An 18,109-nucleotide genomic window follows, 5' to 3' on the forward strand; every position below is an offset into this window, starting at 1 on the left:
GTTCTGTCAATTACATCCGCAGCGAGGACAGCGGCCCCGCTTAGCATCCTAACAATAAAACAATAAATTAAAAAAGGTTTGGCAGTGATGTGTGTGTCTAGTTTTAGTAACTGGGACAGGGTTTGGGTTATTAAAACACCAGTTTGGATATGTTAGAACTGTTTTAATTGGGCACCATTGTTCTTTAGCTCTGGTCTAATCTTCTCTTGAGTCTTATGGCCCAAGTTATTTGCATCTGCCAGTCAAAAGTTGGAAGTCCAGTACAAGTGAAATGTGTGTCACATAATGTTTGTTGTTTTCAGAGGTGATTATTTACTTTTTCTTGCTTGTGTCTGCCAGCCAACACTTCAGGCATCACTTTCTAATCAGTTTGTCTATTTTTTTCCTCTCACATATCCCCCCTCCCCCTCTGCTGCGCTCCAAACCCAACCAGAAATGCATGCGCTTCAACCCGGATGCAACGGTCTGGGTTGCCAAGCAGCGGATCCTTTGTACACTTAATCAGAGCCTGAAAGATGTGCTCAACTATGGGCTTTTCCAGCCAGCGAGCAATGGGAGAGAAGGCAAGTTCCTGGATGAAGAACGCATCCTCCGAGAATACCCCCAGCCAATCAGCAAGGGCGTCCCATCTCTGGAGGTAAACTGTTGACAAATTTACGTGAATCACATCACATTTTTTGGATATTTTATGTTACATAATCTAAAAATTCAAACAGGAAATTGTTTAAATTCTGATGTAAATAATACAGGTGTGGTCAGAAGTTTACATTCACTCATCATCATGAATGTCAGGGTAAATTTCTTTATACTATTTTTCTTTCCAGGGTGGAATGAAAAACAGTTCACATTTTAATCACTTAAAAAAATCTGAATTAGATGCATAAATGTATCTTGGATTTTCTCTAATCCACACATGGTCAAACATATACAGGCTCAAATGTCATTAGTGAGCATGATTTGCTGTAGCTTGTAGTTTCTCTTTGTCAGCATAAAAAGGGTTTGTCAGCACTCATTGGAATGACCAATACTCAGAATAACAGGATAGTCCAAGGAGAATTCTACATTTACATTAAAGTCTATTGGAGCCATTTTTACACAGCTGCAGATTCCAAGATAATCAGTTCAAACAATTTTATTGAAGCACAAGTTATTTTGCCAAACTGTTAGCCTCAGATGAGAGGGAAGTGGTTAGGATGTTCAGGAACTGGAAACTACTGAAATACATGGTCCAACAAAAGTGCCTGGTCAACGTGCAACTTACTAAGAGACATTTAATCAATATATAGATTTTTATCCTGTGTTGGTCATAGAAAATCCTAAATAAAATCAACATTGTGCACCCAATTCTTCTTCTTAAACATATATGCTGTAGCCTGGAAAAAGGACAGCTCAAAAAAATAATTAAAATCCCCAAATTACAATGACATTCATGCCCATGACGACTGTGTGTAAACCTCAAACCGCAAATGTATTTTTTGAGATGTATATTTAAAAAAATTCAAATCAACACTGAAATTCAGTATCATTCAAAAGTGAGGAAGGACTGAAGGAATCAGATATAAGTTTTATAAGTATAAGTTTGCAAGTAATTTAAAAAATCCTGTTAGTATGGATCTTTAACAAATCCTGCAGTAAAATGTTTACAGCTGACAGCAGACAGCCCGTAAAAGTAATGAAGTGTGCTCTTGATCAAAAGGACACATCTTAGGCATTATCCCAGTGATTTCCTTTCCAGAGGAAAAGTTGCTTTCAAGATGCACCCAGAGGTGCAAAGTAAACTGGCTGTGACTGAGACTTATTAGAGGTCACTGGATCCCAAATGTGTACTAATTTAATAGAGGGCTTACTGGAGCCACCCTTTTGATTCGGGACTTTTATTCAAGGCATAGTTGCACTCACTCTGTGGTATCTGATCTCAGATCAGTACAGCACAGACGTGTAATGAGGTATAATATAACTGTTGCTTTACAGTAAGAAGTTACTGACTGTCAGGAGAAATATTAAATATAAAGTCATAATGATTTTTCTTGAATTTCTGTTGATGCCTACCATTTTTAAACACAGTAATGTAACCGTTTTGCTTACAAATGCACTTAATTATTACTTTTGTTTACTCAACAGTTCCGATACAAGAGCAGAGTCTACAGACAGCCCAATGTCGATGAGAAACAGATCGCCAAACTTCATACAAAGGTAGGATTTTTGTTGAGTTAGTATTTAGTCACATGTTTAGGAAGCACACTGACTCTCAGACAGGGATTGCAAGTCATTTATGATGAGCCAACTTTGACTAAAAGCAGAGACTGGTTTTCCAAATAATGCCACATGACCGAGACACGTCTACTTCACCTTGATTTTGACATGCACATAGAGACAGAGGATCATTAAACTATTGATAAGCTTCTACCCACAATTCAGCTGAACTGAATGGATTTAAAAATCCCAGTGAGGTAAAAACACATTAAAGATGATATTTAATGAGGATGCGCCTCTTTGCACCTACCCGACACTGGGTGTTTGGAACAGCAGAAAGATGCTCTTAGAAACCGGGTACATGTAGCTGAGACAAATGATCATGAAATCCAAGAATAAATAATAAATGAAATGTGCGACAATAAATGTCACACTTCCACCCACCTCACTCTGACTGTTGGCTGGCCCCTGGGAAGTGCAGTGTGAAAACACAACAGTAATGGCTGTTTCACACCAAAGGTGTTGCCAAAATAAAATCATAAAAATGAGAAAAGAAAGGATGCTCACAGATTGCGTTTCTTTGTAGTGGCCTCAATAATCACTCTCTCAATTGGATTAACACTTGCATCTGTTTGCTGTGCTTCTTGGCAGCTCGAGTTGTGACGAGAAAAGAGTGAGGGATAGAAAGTCCAAGCAAGCGTACAGTGCGACTTACCTGTCAGTTATGCTTATTTGGCTTTGCTGTTCCTGTGTGATAGTCGAGAAAACTCTGGGAGTTTGTATGCTGCTCAGATGAAGGCTGTTCTTTTTTCTGGCAGCCCAACAGCAGACTGCTCCCTCACTCTATCTCTGTTCCTCCCACACGAACTGAAATAAATGTATACAGTAAATTGCAGATTTCTAGCGTCTCCATCGCTGTGAAAGGCTAGCTCTGGGCTGCTTTCCCACTGCTACTGTAATCCTGTAGTGCAGCCAAAGTATAAGTGTCTCTGGCAGCGCTCTGTTACCGGCATTATGGGAAACTGTCTGACAGCTGCTCTAACTCCATCTCGACTATAGGGAAGAGAGGATGGACGAGAGGTGGTAGGCTACTAGAATCCAAAAAGTTCAGAAAAAGCACATGTTCAATAAATATGGGGCACGGGGGTTAATGTGCTCAAACCAAGTTTACAAAAGGGTCAGTTTAGTAAATGCGTTTGACAGACATCTGTTTCTAATGTTTCTAATGTTTGTTTCTTGGCTTGACCCAACTTTTCGGAGCTAATCCTGTTTGCCATGCAGTCTGCTGCCCTGCGGTTGGCTCGAGCTCACACTGAGAGAGCCTCCCAAACTATTTCAGTAAAAGGAGAAAGAGAGAGAGAAGGATAGGGTACCGTCCTGCAGACTGATTCATCAGGCCTGCAGATACACAGACACACACACACACGCACAAACACACACACACACACACAAGGGACGTGTCAGCTACATTAAATAAAACATTCCAGAAAAACACATGAACTCTTGACATTTCTGGGTATTTAACTGACTCATCAGGGTTAAGATTTAAACAGCAGCTCTGTGCATCTGTGATAAAACAGCTTCGTTTCATTCGGTCACATCAGCCTGATAGAACGGTATCAGCTGTCACATTAGCTAATGTGGACTGGCTGATCCAGCTGGCAGCTTAGCTCAACTACATGACCAGTTTGAGGTAAATCTATGCTTGATTATTGTTTTTACTTTTTATTTATTTTATTCCTTTACTTCTATGAATAAAGCTTGAAATGTTTTTTAAACTGTTTTGTTCTTTATTGGTTAGTTTAAAGGAAAAATCTCCTCCTCATTTATTCTCCTGCTTTTCTTTCCAGTCCATTCTTATTTTGCTACCTATTGTCCTTCTCTTCTTTTGCCATCTCATTCTTCGTTCCTCATTTTACTCCTCTCCTTTGGGGAGCTGCTCTCTTATCTATTTTTATCATGTGGCCTGGAAAGAAAGCAGACAGAACAGGAAGGAGCAACCATTCCACTCTTTCCACTCGCCACACTCTCAGTCCTGTCATGTCCCTTTCTGTGTAGCCTGCTTTCAGTTTCCTTGTATTCTACCTTATATTCCTTCCATCTCCATCTGCAAGCCTCTCTCAGTTTAACAATGTATTCCTAAGCGTTTCCACTTTTCACCCTTCGTTATTCTTTATCTCAACTTCTATTTCAGTCTTTTTGCAGCTCTGAACCTCTATCCTGTCTTTCTCGCTCTCACACACCCACTACCATTTGTTCTTTTTCCTCACTCTAATAGCGCTTTGTGTTTTCTGGTTGTGTAGGCCAATCTGAGGAAGTTCATGGACCTTGTTCAGCACAATCAAGTGGACAAAGTGGCCAAGATGTTGGAAAGAGGCTTTGATCCCAACTATCACGATAGTGACACTGGCGGTAAGGCAACATGCTGCTCATAAGCACAGACAACAAACACTTCAAGTACACTAAAAGCACAATTTACAGTTTACACAAGTGCAAGTCCTGGTTTGATAATGTGTATGTATACACACTGTTACTCTGAGGAGGGTCAGCAACAGCAGAGAAGCACATAATAGAGGAAGAAAACTCACCAGGTGTTATCAGAATATGTCCATTTTTTTTCTTCATTTGCACAAAAGAAAATGTAAAAACACTTGGAGACTCCCAATTGCCAGTCTTGGTATCCGGGGATCGGTCCGCCAGGACCTCCACTCCTAGCTGCCGCCCGTCTCACAATGCATCCGCCAACGAGATCGCGGATACAAGCGGCGGAAATTAGCTTCCTCCGAAGGGTGGCTGGCTTCTCCCTTAGAGATAAGGTGAGAAGTTTGGCCATCCAGGAGGGGCTCAGAGTAGAGACGCTGCTGCTCCACATCGAAAGGAGCCAGCTGAGGTGGTTTGGGGATCTGACAAGGATGCCTCCTGGGCGCCTCCTGGGTGAGGTGTTCTGGGCATGTTCCTCCAGGAGGAGGCCCCGGGGCAGACCCAGGACACGCTGGAGAGATTATATCTCTCGGCTGGTCCCAGACAAGCTGGAGGAGGTGGCTGGGGAGAGGGAGGTCTGGGCTGCTTGGGCTGCTGCCCCCGCAACCCAGCCCCGGATAAACAGAAGAAGATGGATGGATGGACCTGGAGAATCCACTTAGAAAAACATAGAGCTGGATTTTTTTGGATTGGCTGGATTTTATTTTTGTTTTATTGTATTGAAGTTTTTAGTTTATTATCAACCCTTGCTTAAAAACCGACCATTTATTTGAAGTTTGGCCAAGATGAAGAAAAGACAGCCTATTAGAAGCAAAGGTAGTCAAAGGTTTACCATTCATGAACCTGTGGAAGGATCATTAATGGATCTCATGGTAGCACCTAAATGAGATGTGGATTTTTGGATGTTAGCGTCTGCTCTCCCTCGCTCTTACCAGGACATCTGTGTAAATCTCCCAAAGTGAGCAAGTATGCTTCCACAACGACCTCTTGTTGGCCCTTTTACAACCTTCTGCAGACTGTGGACGGGCATGAGTCAGTTAAAAGAGTCAGTCCCCAAGTATGCCCACACCTTTATTTGCCTTTATTTTCGACTTTGATTATATTTCAAAAGTTAAAAATACAAAAGCCTTTGTAATCTTCAGTTTAATGATCTTCAAGTTCCCCATTTTGTGTGCTAATTTTATACCAAATTAGAAGCATCTTATCTAAAAGATACTGAAAACCTCGTCCATGCATTTCTTACTTTAGGCTGGTCAAAGTGTACTTCCTTATAATCAGGTTGTCCTAAAAGCTCCCTGAAGCATACACGAGGAGAATTTAATTTAGAATTAAGATCGGAGTGATCAGATTCCATCGTATCTGAAGCCCCCACAGGAACATATTATCCAAATGGAAAAGTGTGGTTACAAGAGTTTACATAAGCAGAATGAGAGGCAAAGTCCCATCGAACCAGCTCCCAGTTTGGTTTCAAGACACGGAGACCTCGTATAACTTTAAGAACTTTTCTCTTTGCTAAATGTCAAGAGTTGAATCAGGTGATCCTGAACTGCCTCTTTGTTAAACTGCTGGAGGTTCGGGCTGTTTAAGTGCTAACCATTACACCCGGAGCCTTTTTTTCTCCACTCACCCTTTTACTCTAATTAATTGCAATATTGTATGTCATTAACCAACCCTTCCTGAGCCTGGTTGTTCTGTTGAACTGGTTCTTGCTTGCTGATAGAGTATTATTTGTGAATCATTCTCTGTAATGTTGCAGCTTCTTACAATGAAATGGTCTTGAGATAACTGTTGTTGTAAAATGCTGTTGAAGAAATGTATTAAAATGTAGCTAAATGGGAGGAGATGCCGTACTGATTTGTGTAAGATATCATATGTGGTCCACCAAGGTCGAGAGCCCTTCAGTGGAAAAAAAAAAAAAAGCTAACACCAAAGCCAAGGGGTCTACTTCCAGTCCCATCATGACCAGAGGCTGCTCCATGCACAGGATTAAGTGACTTGTCGTTATAGGATTACTAGTAGGGAAAGCAGATTAATGAGCAACAAGAGACAAAAGGGCATCCTTTCCAGAAGCAACAGTTCGATGCAATCGGTTCTGAAGGTATTCGTGAGTTCAGTTTTTGAATGGCTGTCAAGGCACTAAGTTGCACTCTGAATTAGAAATGGTACATGTAAAAATCTGTGAGGATGGAGGGGAATGAAGGCTTTGTTTTTAAGAACTCACATGTATGTTGGGGACACTGCATTTTTAAAAAATATATATATGTAATTTTTATGGCATAAAGAAGAAGCCATTCAATTCTGCTGAACTCAAAAAAGAAAGCGAGAAAAGCTTTGAACTGACCCTTCAAGACAAGCTAGAGTGCCTTGTGAAAGTATTCTATAATTAAACCGAGATAACAGAGCTGTTTGGCCTTGGTGCCAAATATAAAAGGAGCCACTAAATACCAAACATGTGCACTGCTTCAGGAACCTGCTGAAGTGGAGGATACTGCCTTGTGGGCAGCAGTGAAGGATTTTGTTTGTTCCAGGTGTGAACATGTGAGTGGTGTATAGAAATTCCCTTAAGGAAAATGTGGGTTAGGTCTGCCTGCTCCATCCTGGGCAAATAGAGTTATCCCAGCCAGAGGCATGGCTCTGTGTCTTTGGAGCCACACATGGAGGGTGGGCAGCTACTACCCAGCTAATGAGTTATGTCCTAACGTCAGTGTGTACTCAACACACAAATGTTCCATAAAATCAAAGTGAGCAGGTGTTTCATGCTACACTAGGCCAGGATGATAGTTAGGAGTCCTCACAGGACCACTGAGGAGACTAACACCCCGCAAGTACAACAACATATAATCTCCAAGCATGCACTACACCACTCTGTTGTTCACTCAACTTAATTTGCTGTGGAACTTCTTCTTCCACTTAACATCATCTGTGTTCTCTGTTAAACAGATGAGAAATCTATCAGGAGCAACACAGGCATATTTTTTTAAACAGGAGCTTCAAAAGACCAAAACGAAATACACACAATATTCGTTTGTTATATAACAGGAAGCACATGCACGCTGCCTGTGGTTGTCCAGAAACATTTTGCCTGCTGACTGTGAAAACAGAAAAATATGGAATAGGATGAGACGTGTTCAGGGAAAATAGGAAATGAAGGACATGTCAGATACATCATGTACATCTGGGATTTCCTATGATTCTGAAAGGTTGTGCTTATCTATTTATTTTTATTGATGATATATTCTTAAAATATGGCAAGGCCTTTAAATACCTTAACTGCAGATGGTAACGGACCTAAAACTGAAATAAAGTTGCATTAGAGGTATGCGTACATTTCATTATTCCTCTGTGAGTGGTCATGTTCATTTACCAAAGGCTTGCTCCGTGATCTTTCCATTACTATCAAGTTATTGCCTTAAAGTAATTATGCCACAGACACCACTCAAGGGTTCTCAGAAAAAAATCACTTTTAACAGCAAGCAAGGCAGTGATTAAAATGATCTATTAACAGTAATAACACAGGCATATAATTGGCATACAATTGCATTTTTGCACCAACAAGATGATTCCCAAGTGCTGCTAGCCAAACATTTGCCGTATCTCAGCATGGTGTGCCGTATGTTCTTGAAAAAAATCCACAGCAGATGGACATTACCTGAAACAGGATCTTATAGATCATCTGGCCGTTCAGTGGATTTCGAGTGGCTGTCAAGATGCCACACCTAAAAAAGGAAACAGGGCGAAAGGGTCAAAGGACTGGACTGAAAATCCAAATTTAAAATGTTTCCATCAAATCATCACTGATGACTATTGAAGAGTTCAGGAAAACATTTACATCTACTGTATAAAATGCAGTGCAGGCTTTGTCATGGCATAGCTTTCATTTCAGTGATTCCACACTGAGCTTTCACTCAGTGTGGAATCATCTTGATAGATAATGGAGAGCTTTAAAACATCCTGAGGCGATAGCTGGATCCTTGAGAGGTTACACAGGTAGTCCAAGTTCTCCACAACAGCACATCAATATTTGCCATTGTCCCTGTGTTTATGGTGTTGTAAACATGTGTGGCCCATAAGCATGCATTAAGAGACATGTCTGACCTGTAATAACATGGAGCTGCACTCACCTGTGCCACTCAACTGAAAGAAGCCAAACATGCGCTTTAGTACAACAGTAAACATTTTTCATTCTGATGAGCGGTGGTGTAAAACACAAAATCCCACACATTCAGTGTTCTAAGTTTGCAGGGAAATAAAAAACCAAAACCCTTTATGATTATGGAAGAACAATAGAGCTGCTCCTATAATGATAATACCAACATCTTAGCTAATATCCAAAAGCTTTAATGCTTAAACAAGCAACATGTAACTCATAAACCCTTCATTTCATAGCATCACACCAGAAACTGTGTGAAAAACCATTCTGGGAAATGTAAGGGGTGGGTTCTCTTAGTTCAAGCATAAATTTATTCCTTGACTGTGGTTAATAATTCATACTTGTATTTTAAAGGCAGTAACAACTTTATCTATTTTTAAAAGCTACAGACTTTTTATATCAGCTTATCACTGAAATATCACCCACTCTCCAGCTCAGTACAGATTCAACAGTTAATGGGTGTGGTGAGGCATGGTCGGCGATGGCGTGCGGACGCACCTGCACGTCATCTGCAATCACGCCCGCCGTGGTAAAACACAGGGGAGCAGGGGTCTGCGCCGGCCAGGGGGAGAGGAGTGGCTGATTGAGCCAGGAGCGGCGGTGACGACAGAGGAGGTCCCCGTGCCTGGGGAGCCTGCTCGATTGGAGCTGCCGTGCACCAAGCTTGAGATCGGCGTGCTCGTCAGACCGGCCTCACATTCACCAGAGGCCGGTGCACGCCGGACATCTGCACAGCTGCCCGTGAGCAGGGGCTCACGACCATGCCTGCGGGGTTGTGCCAGCTCGCCAGGTGGCTGGCCTCCAGACCAGCATCTTCCGGAGGCGTGGGCGGCCTCCGGAAGAGACACAGTCCTGTCACCGGGTTGGAAACTGGTTGGGGGAGTAGGTCCGGCCGGATGGCTCCCCGGCCTCAATCAGGCGATGGGGGTGCATGGTGAGGCGTTGTCGGTGATGTCGTGCGGACGCACCTGCACGGCATCTGCAATCACACCCGCCGTGGTAAAAACGGGGGAGCAGGGGTTGTGTGTTGTAAGTTGTGGTGTGATGTGCGGCTGGCAGCTTAAGAGCTGCAGCTGATGACAATAAATGGCTCTAAATGATGATCTGTGGTCCCGCCGTGCCTTATTCACACCACAATGGGATTGACAGAAAACTCTCAAAGCTTTTGCTAAAAAAAACAACAAGGAGGAAGAGGAGACATTTACACTGAGATCTAAGCTTCTGGAGGGCATGTATTACTATGGCACAGAGAATCACTCATGGTTCAGCTGTACTTGCCCCTGAGAGGATGCTAATCAGACCGTGAGGACTTTAGAAGAACAGTCTGTGAGGAAGAAACATCAAGCTGCTCTTTTTCCTTTAAAAAAACGAAAGAAAGCAGAAGACCCTTTTGTAAGAAGGGATCACGTCTGTCGACCTTATTGTTGTTCAACCCCCCACAAAAAACCTCTCTCCAATCATTTGGTAAGCACCGATTTATGTGCTGTTGACTCACCTGATTGTTAAGGATGACAATTATGTTTATTTATGTCCACTTAATGAATATGTCCAGTGCTGTAGAGCTTAACATGGTCAGTATTGAGTGGACAGACTGGCCATAAAAATGGTCTACCAAGGCAAATAAAGATGGAGTGAAGAGCAGAAGAGCAGAAGAGGTTATTAGGCAGAGAATTGAGGGTATCATATTGGGTTTTGAGAGCTGTTGGGCGCTATTGTTAAATGAATGTCTTGCTGCTTAGAGGAAGAGGCGTCTCTGGTGTTCAGGACTCAGCTCGTACCAGCTATTGATTACAGCCAGTGAGCAAAAGCTCCACGTGATCGACAAACAAAATAAAATCACTCATCTTCGTCTAGCTCCCCATGTCTGCACTGTCAGCACAGTAGGACAAATCAAGCCGCATTTCCATCCCTTCAGAAGCTGCCACTTACCCACTTGGTGCCATTCATTTTGGTACAAGGCGAGAAATAGCTTTCCCACTCTCAAAAAGTGCTCATGACTCTTTGTCACAACAAACATAGCGACTGAATTTTTGGTCGCTCTTATCCAGTTTCACTACACTGGGCTCTGCTCTGCCACAACAATATTTCTCACATGTGACATTTTTACAAGAATGACAAACTAAACTTGCACAAGTGTGCAGGAGACATTATTATCTCTCAATATAATAAGGTAACTGAAAGAACTGCTGCTGGCTGGAATGAAATCATTTATTTTGACATAACTACAGAAAAATCATACATGCTTTCCATAGATGATTTCTGTGTCAGTTTAGAAATGATTGAGCATGACTGTTTGATATATCATCAAACTGGGTCACAGCTGTTGCTAAAGTGTCTTATTTTGATGACCTAATTGAGAAACATTCGTCGATGTTTAAATCACCTCAAAGTTTATCCCTTACTACTCTAATTAGTCTTGACAGCGAACTGACCTGTTTTTATCGGCCCGCTTCATGTCAGTTTAAATGAGGTGAACCTGAACCTCGACTGTAAGCGCTGAAAGGAAACCTTGTAAAACTCCACTTGAATTATGGAATGGTGAAAAAAGCAATATGAAAATTTACAAACACCCAAATGTTGCATCAGAAAGTATACATGAGAGCGCTCTCATTGAAATTCAGATTGCGCTTTCTGAAGCACTTATATATTTACCTAATTTTAGTATGTAAGTATAGATCCATTCAAACTTGTATATCCACCAGTTTACTACAGTCAAGTGTTATTTGTACTAAGAGTGAGTCTAAAAGAAGCCAAATGCACGAGACCATCACAAAACACATCTTGTTAAAATGCACCGTGCAGCTGGGAGTCAGTTTTGGATTTATTAAGGACAAAAATGAGCCAAGCAGAAACTGATGCACATTTTTATTTATTCCAGCATCTTTGTACTCTGCACCATTGTCATGTTGATGTCAAACTGTCAGTCGTGTCTATCGTCTACTCTGTTACATATTTGCACACATACTTGGTGAGTCCAGTCTTTAAATGATGACGCGATGAATCCTGCTTCCAGGTCCAAACTACTCTGCGTTTATTAAGACTTATGTTTCTAACATGTTTAAGTGCTTTGTATCTTGTTCTATTTAATCTGAAAAAGCCCAAAACAGTCAATGATCACTGTCACCTCCCTCAATTTTTATCATCACTGTTCATTTTAAAGCTCCGTTTTTAAACCCTTACGATGTAACTACAGCCCAGCCCATGCAGCAGCATATTAATGACTAACCTCGTAGGATTGTGGATGGATTATCTCAGTTGTTCTCCTGACTGAAGTTTGGTCCGTTTACATCCTGCCATGCGATTGCATTTGTCCCTAACCATCAGGAACCCTCACATTAACTTTTATCGAGTGGAAAGAAGTTAGCGTTCATCCTCCAGCTTCACTGTGTTTATGTTATGCTAACATAGCTGTGTAGCTAGCGATCACGTAGCACATCATTAAATACCAGCTGGTCCAACTTCAGTAACCCTACAAACGTCACTGCTGTTTAGTTTTCTGTCTTCATTTATGTTGGAAGTGATAGCAGAGCTGTACGTTTGAATTTTTCTAGAAATCTCTCAGTCAGAACATGCTATATCATGCTTAGGTGGAAACTAGCGAGCTAACTTCCTGCTAACTTCTAACTCCGTTAAATTTAATAAATTCTGTTTTCATGGATGGCTGGATGTTAAACTTCATTGTTGCACCTGGTAAAGCAGCAACGCTGATCATTTTATTAAAGATGAAAGAATTTAGACAGTTTTTAACTCTGAGTGATGCTGCAGTGTTTGTTTGACCTGACGTGGAGTTTGGACCCAGAAACGGCTAATGACATCAGACGTAAAGACCGGATACAGCCTATTCTGATTCCAATTCTTCATCATCAAAAAAAGTGGAAAAACCTGCCTGAAACCGAGTGCAGAGTATACAGAAGAAGAATATTATTTGATCAGTGCATTTTGGTTCATGGCTTTCATTGGGTTCATCTGCAGCAGATTTCACTTTACAATGCCTGCTTATACCACTTAACAAGTGCTAATTTACTCAGGTGTCCTAAAGTGTTAAAGTAAAAGCAAATCTTAAAATGTGGTTTGAATGATAGCACACATGCTGTCCCTTGAGTTTTCAGTCTGCACTTTCTTTTTCTTCACTCTCTCTTCTTTCCAGACAGAATTTCAGTCATGAAAATATTTATTTGTTGTTGTTATTTCTTTTTTTTCTAGAGAGCCCATTGACATTTGCAGCTCACCTGGACAATGCGGGGGAGATCATAAAGGTGCTGAAGAATGGAGGAGCTCATTTGGACTTCAGGGCAAAAGATGGCATGACTGCTCTTCACAAAGCTGCAAGGTCGAAGAACCAGATTATACTCACGGTGAAGGCTCCTCTCCTTTCATTTGTTTAGCACTTGCTTACTTGTGCATTGCTGGCTTTCTTTGTGTTAGAAGCCCAATGAAAGTCTGACAGCTGATAGATCATGCTCGAAGATGTTTTGCTGCAACGTAACCGACATGCATTCTTAATGCATGCAGACCTGTCATTTCACAGCATGTTGAGCTGATTAAGGGACGATGCCTCTAACTGTACTTGTACTCGTGAAGTGAAGGCTATAGGTGAGGGTAGACAAGACTTCTGCAAGAGAAACAAAATGTGTTTTATCTTTGAAATCTCACAATGGACAGAAAGTTTCATAATGATGCGTGTGTGTGTGTCATGTGCACATGCATCAGCTTTTATATCAGCTTTTAACAGCTTTGATTATAAATTTATGTAAATGTTAAAGAAACTTGGTTCCAGAAAACTGTCTTAGTGACTCCTGTGACTTTAGGTGAACTGAAATATCACTCACATTTGCACACAGCACGTGTGCAGGTTTGCGAGCTCTTTGCAAACCTGCATTATTTGTCATCTGCATGAATATATTCCAGCACTATACCTTGCAGTCACTGAGTTGGCCAACGACTCCAATCTACATTAAAGTATTAATAAGTGAAATGTGAGGCCTGTGTGACAGCTTGGCCAAAACTGGGTCATGCCACAGGAAGATCATCCCAAGTATGCTAGGTGGAAAAAGAAAGAATCACAGCTTATCTGCTTTATACTAATGTAGCAGCTACCTGTCTAACTTTCTTACCTGTCCATCCTTAGACGCTGCTAGAATTGGGAGCTTCTCCAGACTACAAGGACAGCCGGGGTCTCACTCCCCTGTATCACAGTGTGGTGGTGGGTGGGGACCCAGGCTGCTGCGAGCTTCTACTGAACCACCACGCTTCTGTGTGTTGCCAAGACGAGAACGGCTGGCATGAAGTTCACCAGGTACGACCCTGTGCAAGACGTGCACCTCTAGACACGCACATAAAAATAGATAAAAAAAAAAAATTCCTCTGTGGTTATTTGGAACAGCTTGTATTAGTTAGGCACGCACACACATAGCCTTTCTCCGGCTGTGGGCGACTGTCTTGGCAGCTGTTACCCGTTGAAGTAGATAAAGGCATTTAAAGAGAGCCACTCTGCAGCAGTAACAAACTGTGAGCATCTCCACAAAGCGTGTGTGAGGTTGCGTTCAAGCCATCTGCTTTATCAGATTCCTTACATCTCGTTATCCTTGTGGAGCTGTCAAAAACTCTGCCCTCCCCCAACTGTCCCATTTCAGACATGATAACTCTCTGCTGTCAATTAACAATTACATGTATAGGATGGTTGATGGTGGTTCAGACTGTAAAGTTTTCTTTACTAATCCATAAAATTCTGGAAAATGCCATCAAGGAACGTAACGAATACCATACGCTGGTATGTTTCATGCTAACAGGCAAACAAAGCACTGAGCGTCAGTAATGTAACAAACTTCATGGACACAAGAATGTTATCCCTTCACTGGACAGTAATGGCTTTATTGCATTGTTGGCGCTTGACAGATTAATTGATCTTGAAATGAATTTATTGGTCTCTAAGAAGAAATTCTTTTATTTTATAGTTCTATCCCAAAAGAACCACCAAGAAGCCAATTATTATCTCTTCACATAAAGTTCTAGGTCATTTTTTATCACATAATTTAACTTCAGCATAATAATAATAACACAATAATAACACAAGCCTATTGGGGAGATATTAAAGCTTTATGTTACATTTCTTCTAGACCAGTTCTTGGTACTTGGCAGAGAAATGCTTTTTTGATAGTTATTTTGAAGCAACTTTTATTTGTCCAAGTTGCATTAAAACAATGATCAGTCAGTTAAACAGTTAAAAGTTTTCCTCGATTCATCCCAGAATAAGAAAGAATAAAAAGAAAAATAAAAAAACTCCCCTTTCCCCTGAGAACTAATGTTTATATCACCATCTTTTGAATTTGATAGATAGATTTCAAGTAGGTTATCTTTGAAAGGGTCTGTGTTGGCCGTGCTCATCCTAAGAGCCAGCTCCAGGAGTGCCTCCGGTCCTGGAGGAGCGATGCCATCAGGTCCATCAGGAAGTAGGGTTTGATTGTTCTTAGACGTGAGACCAGCTCGTTCTCTTCCATGAGAAGAGAAGCACCTTGTTGGCGTAGTTGGAGGCTTTCTCTATCTGCTCCACCGCTCACCTTCAGGGTGTACAGTATGGTGGCCCGGTGGTTAGTACTGTTGCCTCACAGCAAAAAGCTCCTGACTTTCACTCTACCATCTCTACCTTTCTGTGTGAAGTTTCCATGAGTTCTCTCTGGTACTCCAGCTTCCTCCCACAGTCCAGAGGGTCAAAGTACAGGGACTGACATTCATATGGAAATAGATTCAGGATTGGAGTGACCATCACCTGCCTTCTGTATATGGATGACATCAAACTGTATGCCGGGAGTGGGCAAGACATCAACTCACTGATCCATGAGCATTGGCCAAATGGTTGCAAATATAGGGAAAGTGATCTGGACTGAATATATGGAGATACCAGAAGGCAGGATAGTGGACAAAGAGAACAGTTATAAGTAGCTGAGTGTCCCACAGACCAATGGGAAGCATGATGAAGATGGAAGGTCAGCCATAGCCAAATACCCACAAAAGCTAAGATAGATGCCAAGAAGGAAGCTCAAACAACAGGAATAAAATCTCCCCCCAAGATAAGCTGCTCAAAGTGTACATCACACAGCTGAAGACAAACTGTGATGTGAAATAGAAGTGGGAAGCACAGAGGCCCTGATCATGGCAGCATGAGAACAGGCCCCAAGCACCAGATCCAGAGAGGCGGGAGTCTGCCTACAGTCTGTCTCTAAGTGCATGGAGGCAACTGTTGTTGTAATTTGGTGCTAAATAAATGAAATTGAATTGAATTACCACAGCTGACAGACCCAAGTTCAGGCTGTGCAAAGGTGCCACAGAGAGTATTCAGCAAATAGTAGCAGGATGTAATCTGCCTCTCAGCGTTCACTGGGAGGAACAATCAAGTGGATGCAAAAGTGCACCGGAACATCTGCGGCACATGTGGATTAGGATATCCCCAATTCCTGATAGGAGACACCACCAAAGATGGTTGAGAACAGCGGGGCTAAGATCCTGTGGGACCCAAGACAGAAGAGGAGCTGCTGGCAAACCAGTCAAACACAGTGGCAGCTGACAAGGAGCAGAAGATAGAATTTGCAATAGATGTGACAACCCAGCAGACATTACACAGCAACATCAGAATGAAGAAGCACTGGAAAAAAGTCAAGGCCACTCTACATAATAACTACTTTAGGTAATAAGTAAGTATGTTACGATGGTAAAACTTAGGATTTTTCACTTAGCAAAACATTTAATACAGAAAAATGTTTATGAGCTTATTTAGTGCCAGATTTCATATGATCTCAGGGCTGGACATGAGTCCCCAATGCTTCCCAGACCATTTTCCTTATTGTATTTGTTGGATTTCCCATGAGTGTTGGCTCCTGTGTCAAGTCTTTATTCAAAACAAATTTGGTGAATTTTGAAACAATTTTTCAAAATTCTGAACATGTGCACAGGACCACGTGCTCTAGGCTTTTCAATATTATATGTTACAAAAACGACAAAAAGATGAGCCCAGTGAAAGGGTTTAGATGCGTGATACTGAATACTGTAATAATGAATTTCTTTTCACTGTAACATGCTTTAGTTGATGAGCAGTTATTGTCCTTCTCCTCTGACAGACCCGTCAGTCTCTCAAAGAAGCTCCAGAGTAAATAGGCCATTTCACAATAAGCTCTTCCTCACACAATAACCGGCACCCGTCACCATAACTCCCAACTTCACTGATATTGACGAGGAAATTGGTTCATGAGCGCAGTAACTTCCTCCTCAGTCTGTTTTTTAACACCAGATGGCTTCATTTGTACATTCTGTTGCATTTTGATTTGCTATCAGATTTATTTAAGCCTTCCTCCTCTCATCCTATCCTTCCATCTTTTCATGACTGGGTTCAAACTGAGGGTACAGCTGCGTCTCATTTTGATGTTATCTCCTTTGCAGCACACTGACATCTAGTGTTGGAGGCATTTTACTGCAACTTCTCTCGAGTGGAAGCGTCAATTGACTTTTTTGTGTATGTGCAGGCTTGTCGTCATGGCCATGTGCAGCACCTGGAGCATCTGTTGTTCTATGGAGCAGACATGAGCGCCCAGAATGCCTCGGGAAATGCTGCTCTACACATCTGTGCCCTATACAACCAGGTGAGTTGTGGGCGATTACATATGTTGACAGTTCATGAACTGGAGCTCTATTAGGGTTAATGTAGATTTAATATTGATTTCTTATTCAAATCCATTTTCAGGGTATTTTTTTGGCATTTTAACATTTTTGCCACTCTGAGTGTCTTATTCATACGTGCAGGCACACAGTGCCGTAAAAACATATTTGCCCCGTTCCTGATTTTTAATATTAGTCAGAGATAACCTATGCAAATACAAAAGTCAGCTGTGAAACGATGATTTCATTTATTAAGGGAAAAAACTTTCCAAACCTCTTTCCCTGTGTGAAAAAGTAAAGGAGTGATTTGGCCAGAATCCACACATTAGGTGTGACTCACTCACAGACAGTATGCTCTCATCACAGTTTCTATAACAGGCACATCAGAGGCACAAGTAAATGTGTACATGCACCCTCTAGATCAGAGACAAAGTTGGGGTGAAAGAGAGAGGAAGTGCAATATTTAAATGCACCTAAATGCTGCAAAATTTGCGGCATTTGCAAATTTGCAAAAATTTGCAGCTAAACCATCAGTCGTCTATTTTGCATGGGTTACTTTTGCTCTATGCCTGGCGTCTCCGTTTGTGTTAAATTTGTGAGTAAAAATTGTGTTTCCAGCCAAAGACGTAATCCTTTGGG

At 41.6% G+C, this 18,109-nt stretch overlaps 1 protein-coding gene across 3 annotated transcripts in view; it reads left to right on the forward strand.

Annotated features, from left to right (window-relative positions):
- shank2b (SH3 and multiple ankyrin repeat domains 2b) overlaps nt 1–18,109 on the forward strand; it is a 299,877-nt gene that overhangs the window by 105,770 nt on the left and 175,998 nt on the right. For all 3 annotated transcript variants that reach the window (XM_084920616.1, XM_084920699.1, XM_084920777.1), the window contains exons 3-8: nt 434–637; nt 2,122–2,193; nt 4,497–4,605; nt 13,028–13,179; nt 13,953–14,120; nt 17,338–17,454. In XM_084920616.1, coding sequence (XP_084776742.1) covers nt 434–637; nt 2,122–2,193; nt 4,497–4,605; nt 13,028–13,179; nt 13,953–14,120; nt 17,338–17,454 — 822 coding nt within the window. The remainder of the gene's footprint in view (nt 1–433; nt 638–2,121; nt 2,194–4,496; nt 4,606–13,027; nt 13,180–13,952; nt 14,121–17,337; nt 17,455–18,109) is intronic.

This window comes from Perissodus microlepis, chromosome 1 (genome assembly GCF_051167445.1).
Source record: "Perissodus microlepis isolate ML-2025 ecotype Zambia chromosome 1, ASM5116744v1, whole genome shotgun sequence".
NCBI classification, from domain to species: Eukaryota; Metazoa; Chordata; class Actinopteri; order Cichliformes; family Cichlidae; genus Perissodus; species Perissodus microlepis.